At 37.3% G+C, this 14,153-nt stretch overlaps 2 protein-coding genes across 5 annotated transcripts in view; one reads left to right on the top strand and one right to left on the bottom strand.

Annotated features, from left to right (window-relative positions):
• The first annotated feature begins 2,612 nt into the window (after positions 1-2,612).
• On the top strand, positions 2,613-8,813 carry esd (esterase D/formylglutathione hydrolase). 3 transcript variants are annotated; one of them, XM_073846339.1, is made up of 9 exons: positions 2,613-2,681; positions 3,099-3,182; positions 3,264-3,352; positions 4,375-4,473; positions 4,897-5,021; positions 5,437-5,556; positions 5,654-5,752; positions 8,140-8,307; positions 8,518-8,813. In XM_073846339.1, exons 2-9 carry the CDS (start codon positions 3,115-3,117, stop codon positions 8,596-8,598), a joined length of 849 nt encoding a protein of 282 aa, XP_073702440.1. In that variant the 5' UTR covers positions 2,613-2,681; positions 3,099-3,114; the 3' UTR covers positions 8,599-8,813. The 3 variants fall into 3 exon arrangements, with proteins under 3 accessions (XP_073702440.1, XP_073702441.1, XP_073702439.1); XM_073846340.1 differs by having other exon boundaries at positions 2,653-2,767; XM_073846338.1 differs by lacking the exon at positions 2,613-2,681 and adding an exon at positions 2,862-2,985.
• A 192-nt stretch (positions 8,814-9,005) lies between these two features.
• The window catches only part of lrch1 (leucine-rich repeats and calponin homology (CH) domain containing 1), a 70,171-nt gene continuing 65,023 nt past the window's right edge, over positions 9,006-14,153 (bottom strand). For both annotated transcript variants that reach the window (XM_073846335.1, XM_073846337.1), the window contains one exon: positions 9,006-12,571. In XM_073846335.1, coding sequence (XP_073702436.1) covers positions 12,458-12,571 — 114 coding nt within the window. In that variant the 3' untranslated portion in view covers positions 9,006-12,457. The remainder of the gene's footprint in view (positions 12,572-14,153) is intronic.

The following is a 14,153-nucleotide window of genomic DNA, read 5'->3' as shown; positions in this document are numbered from 1 at the left end:
CAATTCTGACTTGTTTTTATCACAATTGTGCTTTTGTATCTCGCAATTTTTTTTATATAAACTCACAACTGCAGGTTATAAAGTTATAATTCTGAGGGGAAAAAAAGACTGATATGTTCTCAGAACTGCAAATTTATATCATAAAACTTCTTGACGTAGTAACTCGCAATTGAGTGTAATAAAGTCAGAATTGCGAGATATAAACTTGCAGTTGTGAGAAAAAAGTCATAATTGTGAGATATAAGCTCACAAATGCGAGTTATAAAGTCCTAATTTTCAGATGAAAAAAAGACTAAGTTCTTAGAATTGCGAATTTATATCTCAATTCTGACGTGCTATAAAGTCAGAATTGCAGAATTGACATTATTTCTCAGAATTGTAAGATAAAAACTGGGGAAAAAGATACAATTGTGAGTTTATCTCTTTTTTTCTTAGAATTGCGACTTTCTCTGAATTGTGAATATTTCTCTGAATTGAGTTTATTTGTCAGAGTTGCAACTTCATTTCTCTGAATTTCAACTTTATTTCTCAGAGTTGCAACTTAATTTCCCAGAATTTCGACTTTATTTCCCAGAATTGTGACTTAGTTTCTCAGAATTGCGACTTTATTTCTCAGAATTGCGACTTTATTTCCCAGAATTGCGACTTAATTTCTCAGAATTGCGACTTTATTTCTCAGAATTGCGACTTTATTTCTCAGAATTGCGACTTTTTTTCTCAGAATTACAAGAAAAAGTCAGAATTATGAGGTAAAATTCACAATTACTTTTACATTTTTTATCCCACAGCAGAAACAAGCTTCTGTACATCCAACAGTGAATATTTGGAAATATTAGAAAGCTGGAGAATCATAATTGTTCAAATGATTTCTCTAGCTGCTATCAGCTAAGGCAAAATATTTCTGTCTTAAATGTTTTGTGGTCGCTATCAGAAAAACAATAAAAACTGTTAAAATGCCTTTACAGATGGCTGATGGAGAGAGATAGATTGTGTTCTTCCTGTTCTTCAGTACATTGTGTTTTTGCAGTTAAATTAAGTAAGCATTCCATTCCACGCTCTGGTAATTGTCTGGACAGCCTGCGATTTGTCTTTAACAAGAGGACACTAATGTATTTATTTAGTTTTTAGAAAGGACATGCTTATTGGTTTGCAATGCTCAATGTGACATGTTTCCATGGAGTTTGTCATTTCATCCTGATCACATTTAGCACGCAGTGCAGTGGAAGTGGGCACTGAATCATGCCGAGTGGTTTATAAATGATGGCAGAGCTTAAGGTGACTGAAACAGAAGTCAGTTTGAAGTGAAGGACACCAAAAGAATAAAGTTCACTAACGGCCCATAAGGATAAGCGAGCCGAGACAGCTTGGGCATTTGATGACAAATCATTTGATTTCATGGGAAATTAGATGGTGTCATATGACAGACAAATTAGGATTTTAGTAGAACCCAAAAAAAAAACAGATGCATTATCGTAACTGATGTAATGTTATCTGCAATATTACACTGTTAGGCAAGACACTGATATATCATTTGCAGCTGCACATCCTGCAATATAAATTAAAGAGTGTCCAAAACTCATTAATATGCACCAGGGTACAACATAACTATCAAGTTCTAATTTAATCTTGACTAAATATACATCAATAGAAAAATCTAACACTGTCGGTTTTGGCCTCTGTGGAAAATCTTAGTCACGAAGTTAATACTTGTATTATGTCATAATTATAGGGATAGTTTTACTCCATAATTGGGTTTTACTCCATGATTTTCTCACCCTCAAGCCATCCTAGGTGTTTATGACTTTCTTCTTTCAGATGAAAACAGTCGGAGTTATATTAAAAAAAATGCCCTGGCTCTTCCAAGCTATTTTCATCAGCTAAAAATGGTTTTGAGTCAGTTATTTCTATCTTTTGCTATTAATTGTAACAATCCAGTGAGATTTTTGTTTGCACAAGGAGTCTGACAACAGGCAGTGCTCCACACAGAGATTTGATCTCATCATCATCCAGTCTGTCTGGAATGACATAAAGAAACGGAACAAAGTGAGACAGACTAAATCCAGAAGAACTGTGGCAACGTCTCCAAGATGCTTCAAGAGACCTACCTGCAAAGCTACAGTACTGTTAAAAGTTTTAGGCACTTCTGTAAAAATGTTGCTGTCAAAAATAATGTCATAAATTTTTATCAATTCTAGTAACTAAATTAAATCAACATTTGGTGTGACTGCCCTTTGCGTTTAAAGCAGCTTTTTGCCCTATAGGTGCACTTGCGCATAGTTTTTCAGGTAGCTTTGCAGGTAGGTCTCTTGAACCATCTTTGAGACATTGCCACAGTTCTTCTGTATATAGTCTGTCTCAGTTTGTTCTGTTGACACACTACAGCAAAATATAGAAATTAAAGACTTAAAACCATGTATAGCTAGTGAAAATACTAGTGTTCTAATTATTTTGGCCACCTCTGTAAGTTTGGAAATATAATTTAATGTGCGCACACCACCAGGTTCAGTCAACACACTTTCAAATAGATATACATTAAACAAACGTAGGCCTATCTCTCGAGCGCCCCTTTTTGGCCAAAACGTTGAAGCGCAGACCATACGGGAAAAACGTAAGGGGGCGTGACTTTACGTCTTACGTTGAGCCTGACGTTACTGTGAACTCTGGATCCTTTAGCTGCAGCGGTAAGTGCTACAAAATATTATCAACGGTAATATCTCGCATGAAGAGGAGTGTTGCACGGGAGCTAAATAAAACGTAACTCTTTCGCGTAAGTTTTGCTATTATTTCAAACGTCTTGAGGTTCATTGGGTCGGTTTTTGCAGATCCTGCAAATAGTGTTGTGAGTTTGGCAGGCCATTTGCTGCAGTGCGCATGCGCAGACTCCATGAGTCCAGACTTAAATATGAATCGTTTAACAACATTATTCGACAAGCCTCAAATGCTGTTAAGATACATAAAAAGCGAATTAAGAAGATCACTTGTTATGTATGTAAGTCAGATCATGAAGAAATGTTTGTGCATATTTTCCATTTTCGCATGCGAGTGCAGAGAAATTCTGAAAGGTGATTTTTCATATCTCTAACTTTGATTTTTCTCAGCAAAGTAAACGGTGCAATGGCATTAACGCAGGTTTCTTCGAATAAGTGCTGCGATGGATATCAGAAAGTGTTCGAGCATGACAGGTGAGAGACTGTACGCTTCATTCAGACGTCTGAATAAAATATTCACCTTATTACTGCTCCTAACATAAACTCTATTTCTAGCTCCGAGTTAAAATGCAAAATGAAGTTCGGCATTTACCTTCCTCCAAAGGCTGAGAGCTCCAAATGCCCAGTATTATATTGGCTTTCAGGTGCTTCACTTCATTTCCTCTTTTCTAGGCCTGTTTGAGTGAATAAGTCTAGCTACTGTTCATACTGAAAAATATTAAGTTTAGTTAGTTATAAATTGTTGGAAAAATGTTGTGGTCTGTGTACCCTATATTATAGCTTAATTAATCTGTATTTGTCATATTCTATCATGGTGTGGGGAAGCACATTTCCAACAAAGCTACATAGAATTCTAATTCTCCAGAAACGGTTTGTCAGGATCGCGGCGCGTTCAGGTTCACACACATCTTCAGCTTCGCTATTTAAGAAATTGCAGATTTTATCAATTTTTGACAGTAACATCTTCCAAATATGTGTTTTCATGTACAAATTATTTTCATCGGAAGAAAAGATTCCTGGCCATTTCACGACACGTTATACTTTAAGGCTAACTCAGCTGTTCATGCCCATAACTAGGCAGGTAATGGATCTCCATCCTCCAAACTTCACCACATGTAGAGGCCAATTTTACTATGTACTACTGAATATTTTGTTCTGCTAATTTATGTTAGCTAAACCACAGAAAAAAACATGTGGAAGCTGCCAAATCATATAGAGAAGGATTTAGTAAGCAGGAAAGGGCGCAATATTTTGACAAACTAAAGTTAATAGGTGGTAAAGATACGTACAAGCTGTATTAATTAAGATATTAATATTTCACCTACTCGACCGGAAAGATAAGAACAAACACAAATGTTCTTAAGATTCTTATCCTGCAAATACTGATTCAGTTTGGCCAAACACAAACACCTTTTGTCCCTCAGACAGTTTTTGTACTCTTCTCCTTGTTTTGTTATAACTTTTGGCAGTCTATAGTACTCCAAATCTGTACTCCCGGTTTGACCGATTAGTACAGCCCAAAATATGACAATAATTGACCATTTTCAGTAGCAATAATAAGCTAAATATTTACATTGGCCAATTGATGACGTGTCGTGAAAACACTCTATACACAGACAGTATAATGTACTTAAAAATGTATTTACTCATTCACTGTGTTTTGCAGGATTGACTTGCACAGAGCAAAACTTCATCACTAAGGCAGGGGCCCAGCAGGCGGCTTCTGAACATGGGATCATCGTCGTAGCTCCAGACACCAGTCCACGTAAACATTTACAGTTCACAATCTTGCTGGTCCACCTCTGGAGACATTACCCCCTATAACTATGAGTTCTGCTCAGCCTAATCCTAGAGATTCATGGGCCAAAATACAATTATGGAAACTGAGATCTCTTGGGAAGTCAGTGTGTTACTGCAACATATAGATAAACAAATAAGATTCTCCCCTGAGGATCAAACAGCATTGTGACTTCCCAGTTTAGGTCAGGGGCTAGTTTCCCATCAGATACTTGGAAAAATGTCAATGAAAGCATAAATCTAATGTAAGTTTTTATTACCACTGTATACCACTGTACTGTTGCAGTAAGAAAGTGATAAACCACTGGTATTGGTATCATGATCCAGTGCTAATATAGCCTCATTAACATATAAGCATATGCTCAGAAAATGATGATTCTGCTCTGGTCAGGTGGCTGTAACATTGAAGGAGAGGAGGAGAGCTGGGACTTCGGGACAGGTGCAGGATTCTACGTCAATGCCACCCAGGAGCCCTGGAAGATGAACTACCGCATGTACTCATATGTCACAGAGGAGGTGTGTGTGCTTTTATTGCTCCAAATGCTAGTGCAGTCAGTATGATAACAAAGTGATACTTTAATAAGCATTTATCCACCTTATTCTTCAACGCGGAAGTAAGCCTATGGGCCGCTATAGGGAAATAATGAGAAGAATAACAACGTGCAGTAAACGGTAAAACTGTTTGCACTACAAACCAGTGTGTTCATAATTAAAATAATATGGTAAGACAAACCAATTTGCTATATCAAACAGCAAAAGAAGCTGTTTTGTACAGCTTAAAATAGCTAGATGCGGAAGAGACTGAAAGCCAGACCCATAAAATTGACAAATGGCTGCATCTGCTCTTATGGGAAAAATAAGGTGGATATGAATGAAAAATTTTACAGTTAAAAATTAAACATTGGCTTCATCACCTTTCTCTTGTTCTCAGCTCCCACGGCTGATTAATTCTAACTTTCCTGCTGATCCGGAGAAAATGTCCATTTCTGGTCACTCCATGGGGGGCCACGGAGCTCTCATTTGTGCACTTAAGAATCCTGGGAAATATAAGGCATGTATATATTTGACATTACATACATTGCTTTGTCATGTGGTTGTTTGAAATTAAAATATATTTAATATGAATTTTTCACTTGTGCCTGTTTCAGTCTGTGTCAGCGTTTGCACCCATCTGTAACCCAATACAATGTGCATGGGGACAGAAAGCTTTTTCTGGCTATCTTGGAGCTGACAAGTCCACCTGGGAGGTGAGAGATGATTATATGTGTATACAGTACCTTTCAGAAGTTTGGGGTCAGTATTTTTGGTTTAAAAGAAATGAATACTTTTGTTCAGCAAGGATGCATTAAATTGACCAAAAGTGACAGTGAAAACAGTTCTATTTCAAACAAATGCTGTTCTTTTGAACTTCAAAGTATCCTAAAAGAAAGTATTATGGTTTTCAGAAAAATATTAAGCAGCTTAGCTGTTTTCAACATTGATAATAAGAAATGTTTATGAATTACTACATCAGCATATTAGAATGATTTCTGAACGATCATATGAGCTTTACCTTCACAGGAATAAATTACATTTTGAAATATATTCAAATTGAAAACAACTAAAGGGTTAGTTCACCCAAAAATTAAAATTAGCACATTATTTACTCACCCTCCAGGCATCCTAGATGTATATGACTTCCTTTTTTCAGACAAATCTGATTGTTCTGGCTCTTCCAAGCTTTATCCTGGCAGTGGGCAGGTGTTTCTCTTCATCAGTCCAACAGAGTGCATCCATCCATAATAAAAAGTGTCTCACACAGCTCTGGAGGATGAATAAAGGTCTCCTGTAGCGAATCGATGCGTTTTTATGAGAATATCCATATTTAAAACGTAATAATCACTTTAATCTAGCTTGTGCTAACAGACACGGGAGCAGTTCCGGGCGGGTGATGTAGGACGTTGGCATTGTGCATGCATCCGTGAGTCTCGTGAAAACCAACATTTATTTACAGAAGAAAAAGCAGCAAAGTTTCCTTACTTTAGCAAAGGAAAACCTTTGGCTTATATTGAAATCCTCCCAACATTTTTCTTAAGAAATCCTCGTTTTGTACATCTAATTCGTGACCGGTGTTTTGTTTCAGTTTCTCTGCTGTGCGTCTGCGTACGTCAGTTCTGAGCGGCGCATGCGCAATGCCGATGTCATACGTCATCCACCCGGAGCTGCTTCCGTCTATGACAGTAAGCGCAAACTAGATTAAAGTGATTATTACGTTTAAAATATGGATATGCATCGATTCACTACAGGAGGCCTTTATTCACCCCCCGGAGCCATATGAGACACTTTTTATTATGGATGGATGCACTTTACTGCATCCATCCATAACTTTAACCCACTGCTATGATAAAGCTGGAGAGCCAGGACAATTTTTAATATAACTCAGATTGTATTCGTCTGAAAGAAAGAAGTCATATACACCTAGAATGCCTTGAGGGACTGGTTTTGCTGTTTTTGTTAATAAAAATAAATGCAGACTTATTTCAAAGACAATACAAATCTTAAAGGAACACTCCACTTTTTTTGGAAATAGGCTCATTCTCCCCCCGAGTTAATAAGTTGATTTTTACCGTTTTGAAATCCATTCAGCCTTTCTCCTGTTCTGGCGATATCACTTTTAGCATAGCTTAGCATAGATCATTGAATCCTATTAGACCAATAGCATCGCGTTCAAAAATGACCAACGAGTTTCCATATTTGTCCTATTTAAAACTTGACTCTTCTGTAGTTATATCGTGTACTAAGACCGGTGGAAATGCAAAGCTGCAATTTTCTAGGCTGATAAGATTAGGAACTATTCCATTCCGGCGTAATAGTCAAGGAAGTTTGCTGCCGTAATAAGGCCGAAGCAGGAGCAGTAATACCACGCAGCACATGTGCAAATGCTAAACTAGCTGGGAACTCATTTCTGATAATACTCCGCCTGCTTCGGCCATATTACGGCAGCAAACTTCCTTGACTATTACGCCGGAATGGGAGTGTAGTTCCTAATCTTATCAGCCTAGAAACTCGCAGCTTTGCATTTCCACCGGTCTTAGTACACGATATAACTACAGAAGAGTCAAGTTTTAAATACAACAAATATGGAAACTCGTTGGTCATTTTTGAACGTGATGCTATTGGTCTAATAGGATTCAATGATCTATGCTAAGCTATGCTAAAAGTGATATCGCCAGAACAGGAGAACGGCTGAATGGATTTCAAAACGGTAAAAATCAACTTATTAACTCGGGGGGGGGAGTTGGAGAATGAGCCTATTTCCAAAAAAAGTGGAGTGTTCCTTTAAAAATCAACCCCAAACTGAACTGTATGTGTAGCAGTGTATGGTAATACTTTATTTTAAGGTGACCTTGTTACACGCATTAAATGTACTCACTAATATAAAAACAATTATGCATAATTACATGCAAGTAAGTAAACCCAAGCCAAACCCTAACCATACAGTAAGTACATGTAGTTAATTAATATTCCGCAGTAATTAAATGTATAATTACCCTGTAACAAGGACACCTTAAAATATAGATTAACCCAGTGTATAATATTTTGTTTCTTAATCACCACACTTTGTATTAATTGTCTTTCTCCGTCATCTCCACAGTTGTATGATGCTACTGTGTTGGCTGAATCATATTCCGGCCCTGAGCTTGATATTCTGATTGATCAAGGCCGTGATGACCAGTTCTTGTCTTCCAGTCAGCTGCTTCCTGACAATCTGATCGCTGCCTGCTCCAAAAAGAAAATTCCTGTCGTTTTCCGCCTTCAGCAGGTCAGTACTAAACCAACCCATGATGAGTAAGAGGAACTGCATCTAGTTAATTATACAGCACCTTGATATTTTGTGCCACAGCATTTTAAAGGGATGGTTCACCCAAAAATGAAAACTGTCATTAATTACTCACCCTCATGTCGTTCCAAACCTGTAAGACCTTAGTTCATACTCGAAACATGATGGAATCTTTTTCTTTTGCCCTATCAGGGTTATGATCACAGCTACTATTTCATCTTCTCCTTCATCAATGACCACATCAAGCACCATGCCAAATATCTGAATGCCTGAAACTGTGCGTCATGAGTATGGCAACCAGCCCTTGTGCCTTCCAGACTATAACGACACCTATAATATCTACACAGCTGGAAATGACATCAGAGCCATGTCCTGACATGTTCACAGTGCAACTCCCCGTATTTTCTAATGCAGAACTAATAAGGTGATGTTGGACTGTAGAGACATTTACATTTCTTTAAATAAAGGCATTTGGTTGTGATTTTGTATTTGTTGTTCTGCAGTGAATGATTGAATTTCCTTCTGGATTCTCCTTTGCGCACAATTATTCTGGATGTTATTAACAAGCCCTCATTTCACACTAAATAAAGCAGGGTAAATCTGATCAATGTAGTATAGGCATGGCAAATAACACCATTATTGTTACTACAGTACCTTGAAAAAGTAGAAACAAACTAGTCTTTTGAAGGTGGAAGTATTTACTGGTAGAAGTTGGTACAAATAAACCATATTTACAGAGGTTAAGGCAAAAGGTGGAGTGACATGCATGCTTTTCCCAAAAACGTTACTGTACATGCACTTGAAGTTCACAGAATTACAAAGGGGTAAAATCCCAAACACTGAAAGGACATGGAAAAATAGTTCCTATTTATAAAATTAAAGTACAAAAATGTTTAGTACAAGCCTTTTCTCCTATACATCAAAGAAGTAGACAAAATAGCCACATAACATTCAGCAGTTAAAGATTTGTATCCCATTTATGGTGATTTATCAAACATTAGTGATCTGATCAGCTGATATTTTCTCTAAATACTGTAATATAAATACCATAATACTATTTGCCAGTTGCCAAAAAGACAGTCCCAAATATGTAAAGTGCAAACACTGTCATTTCAAAATCAAATCTGCAATTAAAGCTCTAATGTGTGAAGCAGTTTCACTACTATTTCTGTGAAGTGCTAGGGAATGTTGATGCACCCAATATAGCTGAGATTCTGATACTGTACTTGAATGAATATAAAGTTCAAATCAGTGTTTTTAATGTCTAAGGACTACCCTAAGGACAAATATTATCAAGATACAGCAGTGAATATTTAGGATGCAACTTAAAGTCTTGTAAAATACCTTGTAAAGCTATAGTCAAAATTTGTAAAATTACCATCAAAGACCAAGTGCTATCCTGTTCAAATGTCTTTAAAATTACACTTCTAATCCACATTTTCATTTTTTCCATCCATTTGAATCAAAATATGACAGATTTATAGTGTAATTTAAAGCTTCTGACCAGATTTTTGTTACTAATATTTGCTACAGTATAACTATGTGAATTAAGTTTTAGGAGCAGATATGTTTTTGTTGGCAATTACAGTACAGAGATAACCCTTTTTAAGTGTATTTGTATTTGTAATGAAATGTAAATTGTCATGTATAAATAATTACAGCCAAATTGGGAAATTCGGAAATTGTACAGTCGAAGTCAAAAGTTTACATACACCTTGCAAAATCTGCAAAATGTTAATTATTTCAAAAGAAAAGTAGTAGTACTGTTTATTTAGTACTGACCTGAATAAGCTACTTTACATAAAAGACGTTTACATATAGTCCAAAATAATAGTTGAATTTATAAAAATGACCGGTTCAAAAGTTTACATACACTTGATTTGTAATACTGAGTTGTTTCCTGAATGATCCACAGCTGTTTTTTGTTTTTTTTGTTTGTTTGTTTGTTTTGTTTAGTCAAAGTTGTTCATGAGTCCCTTATTTGTCCTGGGGCCTCATTTATAAAGACTTGCGTAGAAACCATCCTTAATTTTATCTAAGAACTTTTCTGATTTGATCGTAAGAGCGATTCAGAGAAAACGAACGTACGACGAAATCCATGCGTACGCCAGTCATTCGGTTATAAATCACAAATGATCGTGGAATTGTGTGCAGCTGAATGTTCCGCCGTCGAAACGCCCCTGCTTAATTAATTAACATATAAAATGAGCTCATTCCTAAAGCAAAAACTCTGTGACAATGGCAAGTAAAAAGGAGCGCAAGAAATCAAATTATAGTGAGGCTGAACTATCTGCAATACCAGGCATTACCACAAGGAAACGGTCGTACGCCAAGCTGGAATCTGACGTGGAGATAAGTACTTTTCCACGTCAAAGACGGTTTTTATAAATCTGTACTTTGACGTGGATTTGATCGTACGAACACTCTAAGATCAAATCAGTGCGTAAGAAAGTTTTATAAATGAGGCCCCAGAACTGTTAAACTGCCCACTGTAAATCCTTTAGGTCCCACAAATTCTTGGTTTTTCAGCATTTGTTTGTATTTGAACCCTTTCCAACAGTGACTGTAAGATTTTGAGATCCATCCATATTTAGGCAAAATCTGAAAAATGTACACATCTTCATTCTGTTCAAAAGTTTACACCCCTGGCTCTTAATGCAACATTTTTTTTTGAACCTTCTGTAATAGTTGCATATGAGTCCCGCAGTTGTCCTCAGTGTGAAAAGATGGATCTCAAAATCATACAGTCATTGTTGGAAAGGGTTCAAATACACAAAAATGCTGAAAAACCAAAGAATTGTGGGACCTGAAGGATTTTCCTGAAGAACAGCAGGCAGTTTAACTGTTCAGGACAAACAAGGGACACAGTATTAAGAATCAAGTGTATGTAAACTTTTGAACATACAAAAAATTAATTTTTTGCAGATACTGCAAGGTGTATGTAAACTTTTAACTTCAACTGTATATGGAAGTGTTATAACTGCTTTCATCTAAGAACCTAGATGATAATAAAGTTTTTCCGTCAGTTCACATTAACAAAATAAATTGTGCTAAAAAAAACCATATCAAACATATTAAAATAAGCACATCAAATATAAATGTTCTGTACATTTAACACGTTCACACACCAACATCACATTACGAATCCTTCTACAAATACAAAACCCTTATTTTAAAAATACATTTAAATTGTTTTAAAAAACTGTATAAAACAATTATGTTTGTAAATCAGTTTGATATATGAAAATATTTTGGCAACTGTCAAATATTCTCCAGTGAGAAACCAGCTTCAGATATTTTGGTCTGTTTTATGGCTAAATCTGTGAGGAGCTGAAGCTTTGGACATCAGACTTTCCATAAGCAAATACGCACAAGTAAAATAAAAAAAGTCACTTGACACACAAACTTACATACAAAAAGTGCAAACATGTGCTCTCGTTCTCTCACTCTCACAAAAGAAATCCTCTCCTCAAGATATCAGTTTGTTTTTTACCATCCACACACTCAAACATACTCTTTTAGTGAAATCACACCTGACTGACAGGCAAGCAGAGCAGAGACTGTAGGAAACTATAGTGAGGCCACACCTCCCCTGAGACAAAACATCAACGTCTCCCAAAAAACAAGTTCAAAAGTGGTTACAAAAAAAGTCACATACTTGAAGGACTCTGGGAGGACGAGTGTTTTAAATCTAGATCACTAAAGGCCCAACACATATATCATAAAATCGAAACATATGTAGATGTATGTATAAAAACCCTTACGAACTGTGCACAACTGTGTACATCTCTCATCTACCTGTTTAATAAATATATGTATATTAAATAAAGGGATTTCATATCTCAAGCTAGCTTTGAGCTATTTTTTGCTTATACGACTATGGCCTGGGCAACAGTGATCAGATAACAGTACTAAATATTAAAGTCAAGAAAGTGAGGAAAACATGAGCATATACCTGCAAGTTGAAGATGAGCTGCTGTTCAAACAGAAATAAAAGGACACTGTCCAGGGAATTTCTCAAAGATCGTCTAGCGGTGGAGGGATTAGTGTGTGTGTGTGTGTGTGTGTGTGTGTGTGTGTGTGTGTGTGTGTGTGTGTGTGTGTGTGTGTGTGTGTCTTGTGTATGTGTGACTCATGTAATAAGTGTCTCGTTGGCCGAAGTCTCATCCAGCAAAGCTTGAACAGTGATGCCAACTTTAATCAGGCCCTTCTCCTCCAGAATATGATGCGGCAGACATAACTTATCCTGGAGAGAGATTCACAAAGAGGACAAACAAAGTGTTAAGTCAGAGATGAAACAGACAGAATTCCCACACAAAATTTATTACACACAATTAATTGAAACGGAATGCTTTCATTATTGAATACTAATAGAGACTCACCTCGTTTAGCAGTGATGGCAAATATGATATCAATTACACAAACAAACATTCAAACAGTGGTGTATTTTCTTAAAGAAGACCTATTATTCCCCTTTTACAAGATGTAATATGAGTCTCAGGTGTCCCAAGAATGTGTCTCTGAAGTTTCAGCTCAAAATATACCACAGATCATTAATTAAATCATTTTGAAAATGCCTATTTTGAGTAGAAGCAGAAATATGCTGTTTTTGTGAATGCCTCTTTAAATGCAAATGAGCTGCTGTTCCCCGCCCCCTTTTCCAGACTAGAGTCCTTATGCTGCGTTCACACCAAACGCGAATATGCGTCTAAATTCGCGCCTGCCGCGTCTAGTTATACGCGTGACCACTTTGTGTTCATTCGGCGCGTCAAGAGCGAAATCGACGCGCGTAAAAACAAAAGTTTGAAGCGAAATTTACGCGCGTCAGAGGCGAAAGTTTCAAACCCCTTTGGCGGCCATCTTTTTACAAGATTCTGTTGTTGATCGGTCATTTATCGAGAGAGTCACCGCTCTGTATTTGCTCTGGAGAGCAGAACAGCGGTGTAGGGATCATCGTCGCCGTATTTGGGTCCACCAGACCATTCGGAGGCGAACCCAGTTCGGCGAGTTTCATCACTTGCTCCAGGAGCTGCGCCTGGATGACGGCCGCTTTCAGCGGTACTTCCGCCTGTCCCGCACCCAGTTCGATGACCTGCTGTCCCGCATCGGAGCGAGGGGATTTCAGGAGCGGTGGAACTTCCCTCTGTGCGTTGGAGCAGTATATGATGACAGAATTTTCATTTTAAAAGTGAACTACTCCTTTATGTCATTCCTCTTCTGATGTATAATAATTCTATAGGTCTGTGCCATTTTTTTGTTCAGGTTATTACTGTAAAATCTGTTATTTATTTTTGTTTTGATGATAAATGGAGCCAGCCTCCAAAAGTATTTAACCTGTCCTGTGATTTCTTTATTTTCCTCACACAACACTGTCCAGACACACTAAAGTATACACACTATTATAGCTATTATTGTTCTGTTATTATAGTGTAGACACACTACACTATAATAATGTTTCATATAATTAAGATTTAGATATGGAAAAGATAGCATTCAATACAAAATGAATATGTGTCATATATGTGATAAAACACTTGCTTTGTTGTAGAACCGCACTAGGCATTTAGTATTCATGTTTCATATTTGAATGAGTGACTCCGGGCGGGCCTGCCACCACAGCATCAAGCAGGCTCCTGATTGGTTAACGCGGCGCGAATTGACGCAGAAGTTCAGATTTTTCAACTTGGGCGGCAGACGCGAATTTGCGTCTACCGCGCCGCGCTAAACGCCAATTCGCGCCGCAAGAACTCCAGACGCGCGTAGACGCGTCTTACCATTGACTTAACATTGAAATCACTCGCGCCAGACGCATATTCGCGCTTGGTGTG

This window comes from Garra rufa, chromosome 8, assembly GCF_049309525.1.
Source record: "Garra rufa chromosome 8, GarRuf1.0, whole genome shotgun sequence".
Taxonomy (NCBI): domain Eukaryota; kingdom Metazoa; phylum Chordata; class Actinopteri; order Cypriniformes; family Cyprinidae; genus Garra; species Garra rufa.
This window is presented reverse-complemented; position numbering and strand designations above follow the sequence as displayed.

Excerpts from the sequence above, each read along its gene's own strand:
- esd (XM_073846338.1), top strand. The coding sequence starts at position 2,885 with ATGAGTCCAGACTTAAATATGAATCGTTTAACAACATTATTCGACAAG. Across the intron at positions 3,353-4,374 it reads AGTATTATATTGGCTTTCAG|GATTGACTTGCACAGAGCAA; the intron begins GTGCTTCACTTC and ends TGTGTTTTGCAG. Across the intron at positions 8,308-8,517 it reads TCGTTTTCCGCCTTCAGCAG|GGTTATGATCACAGCTACTA; the intron begins GTCAGTACTAAA and ends TTGCCCTATCAG.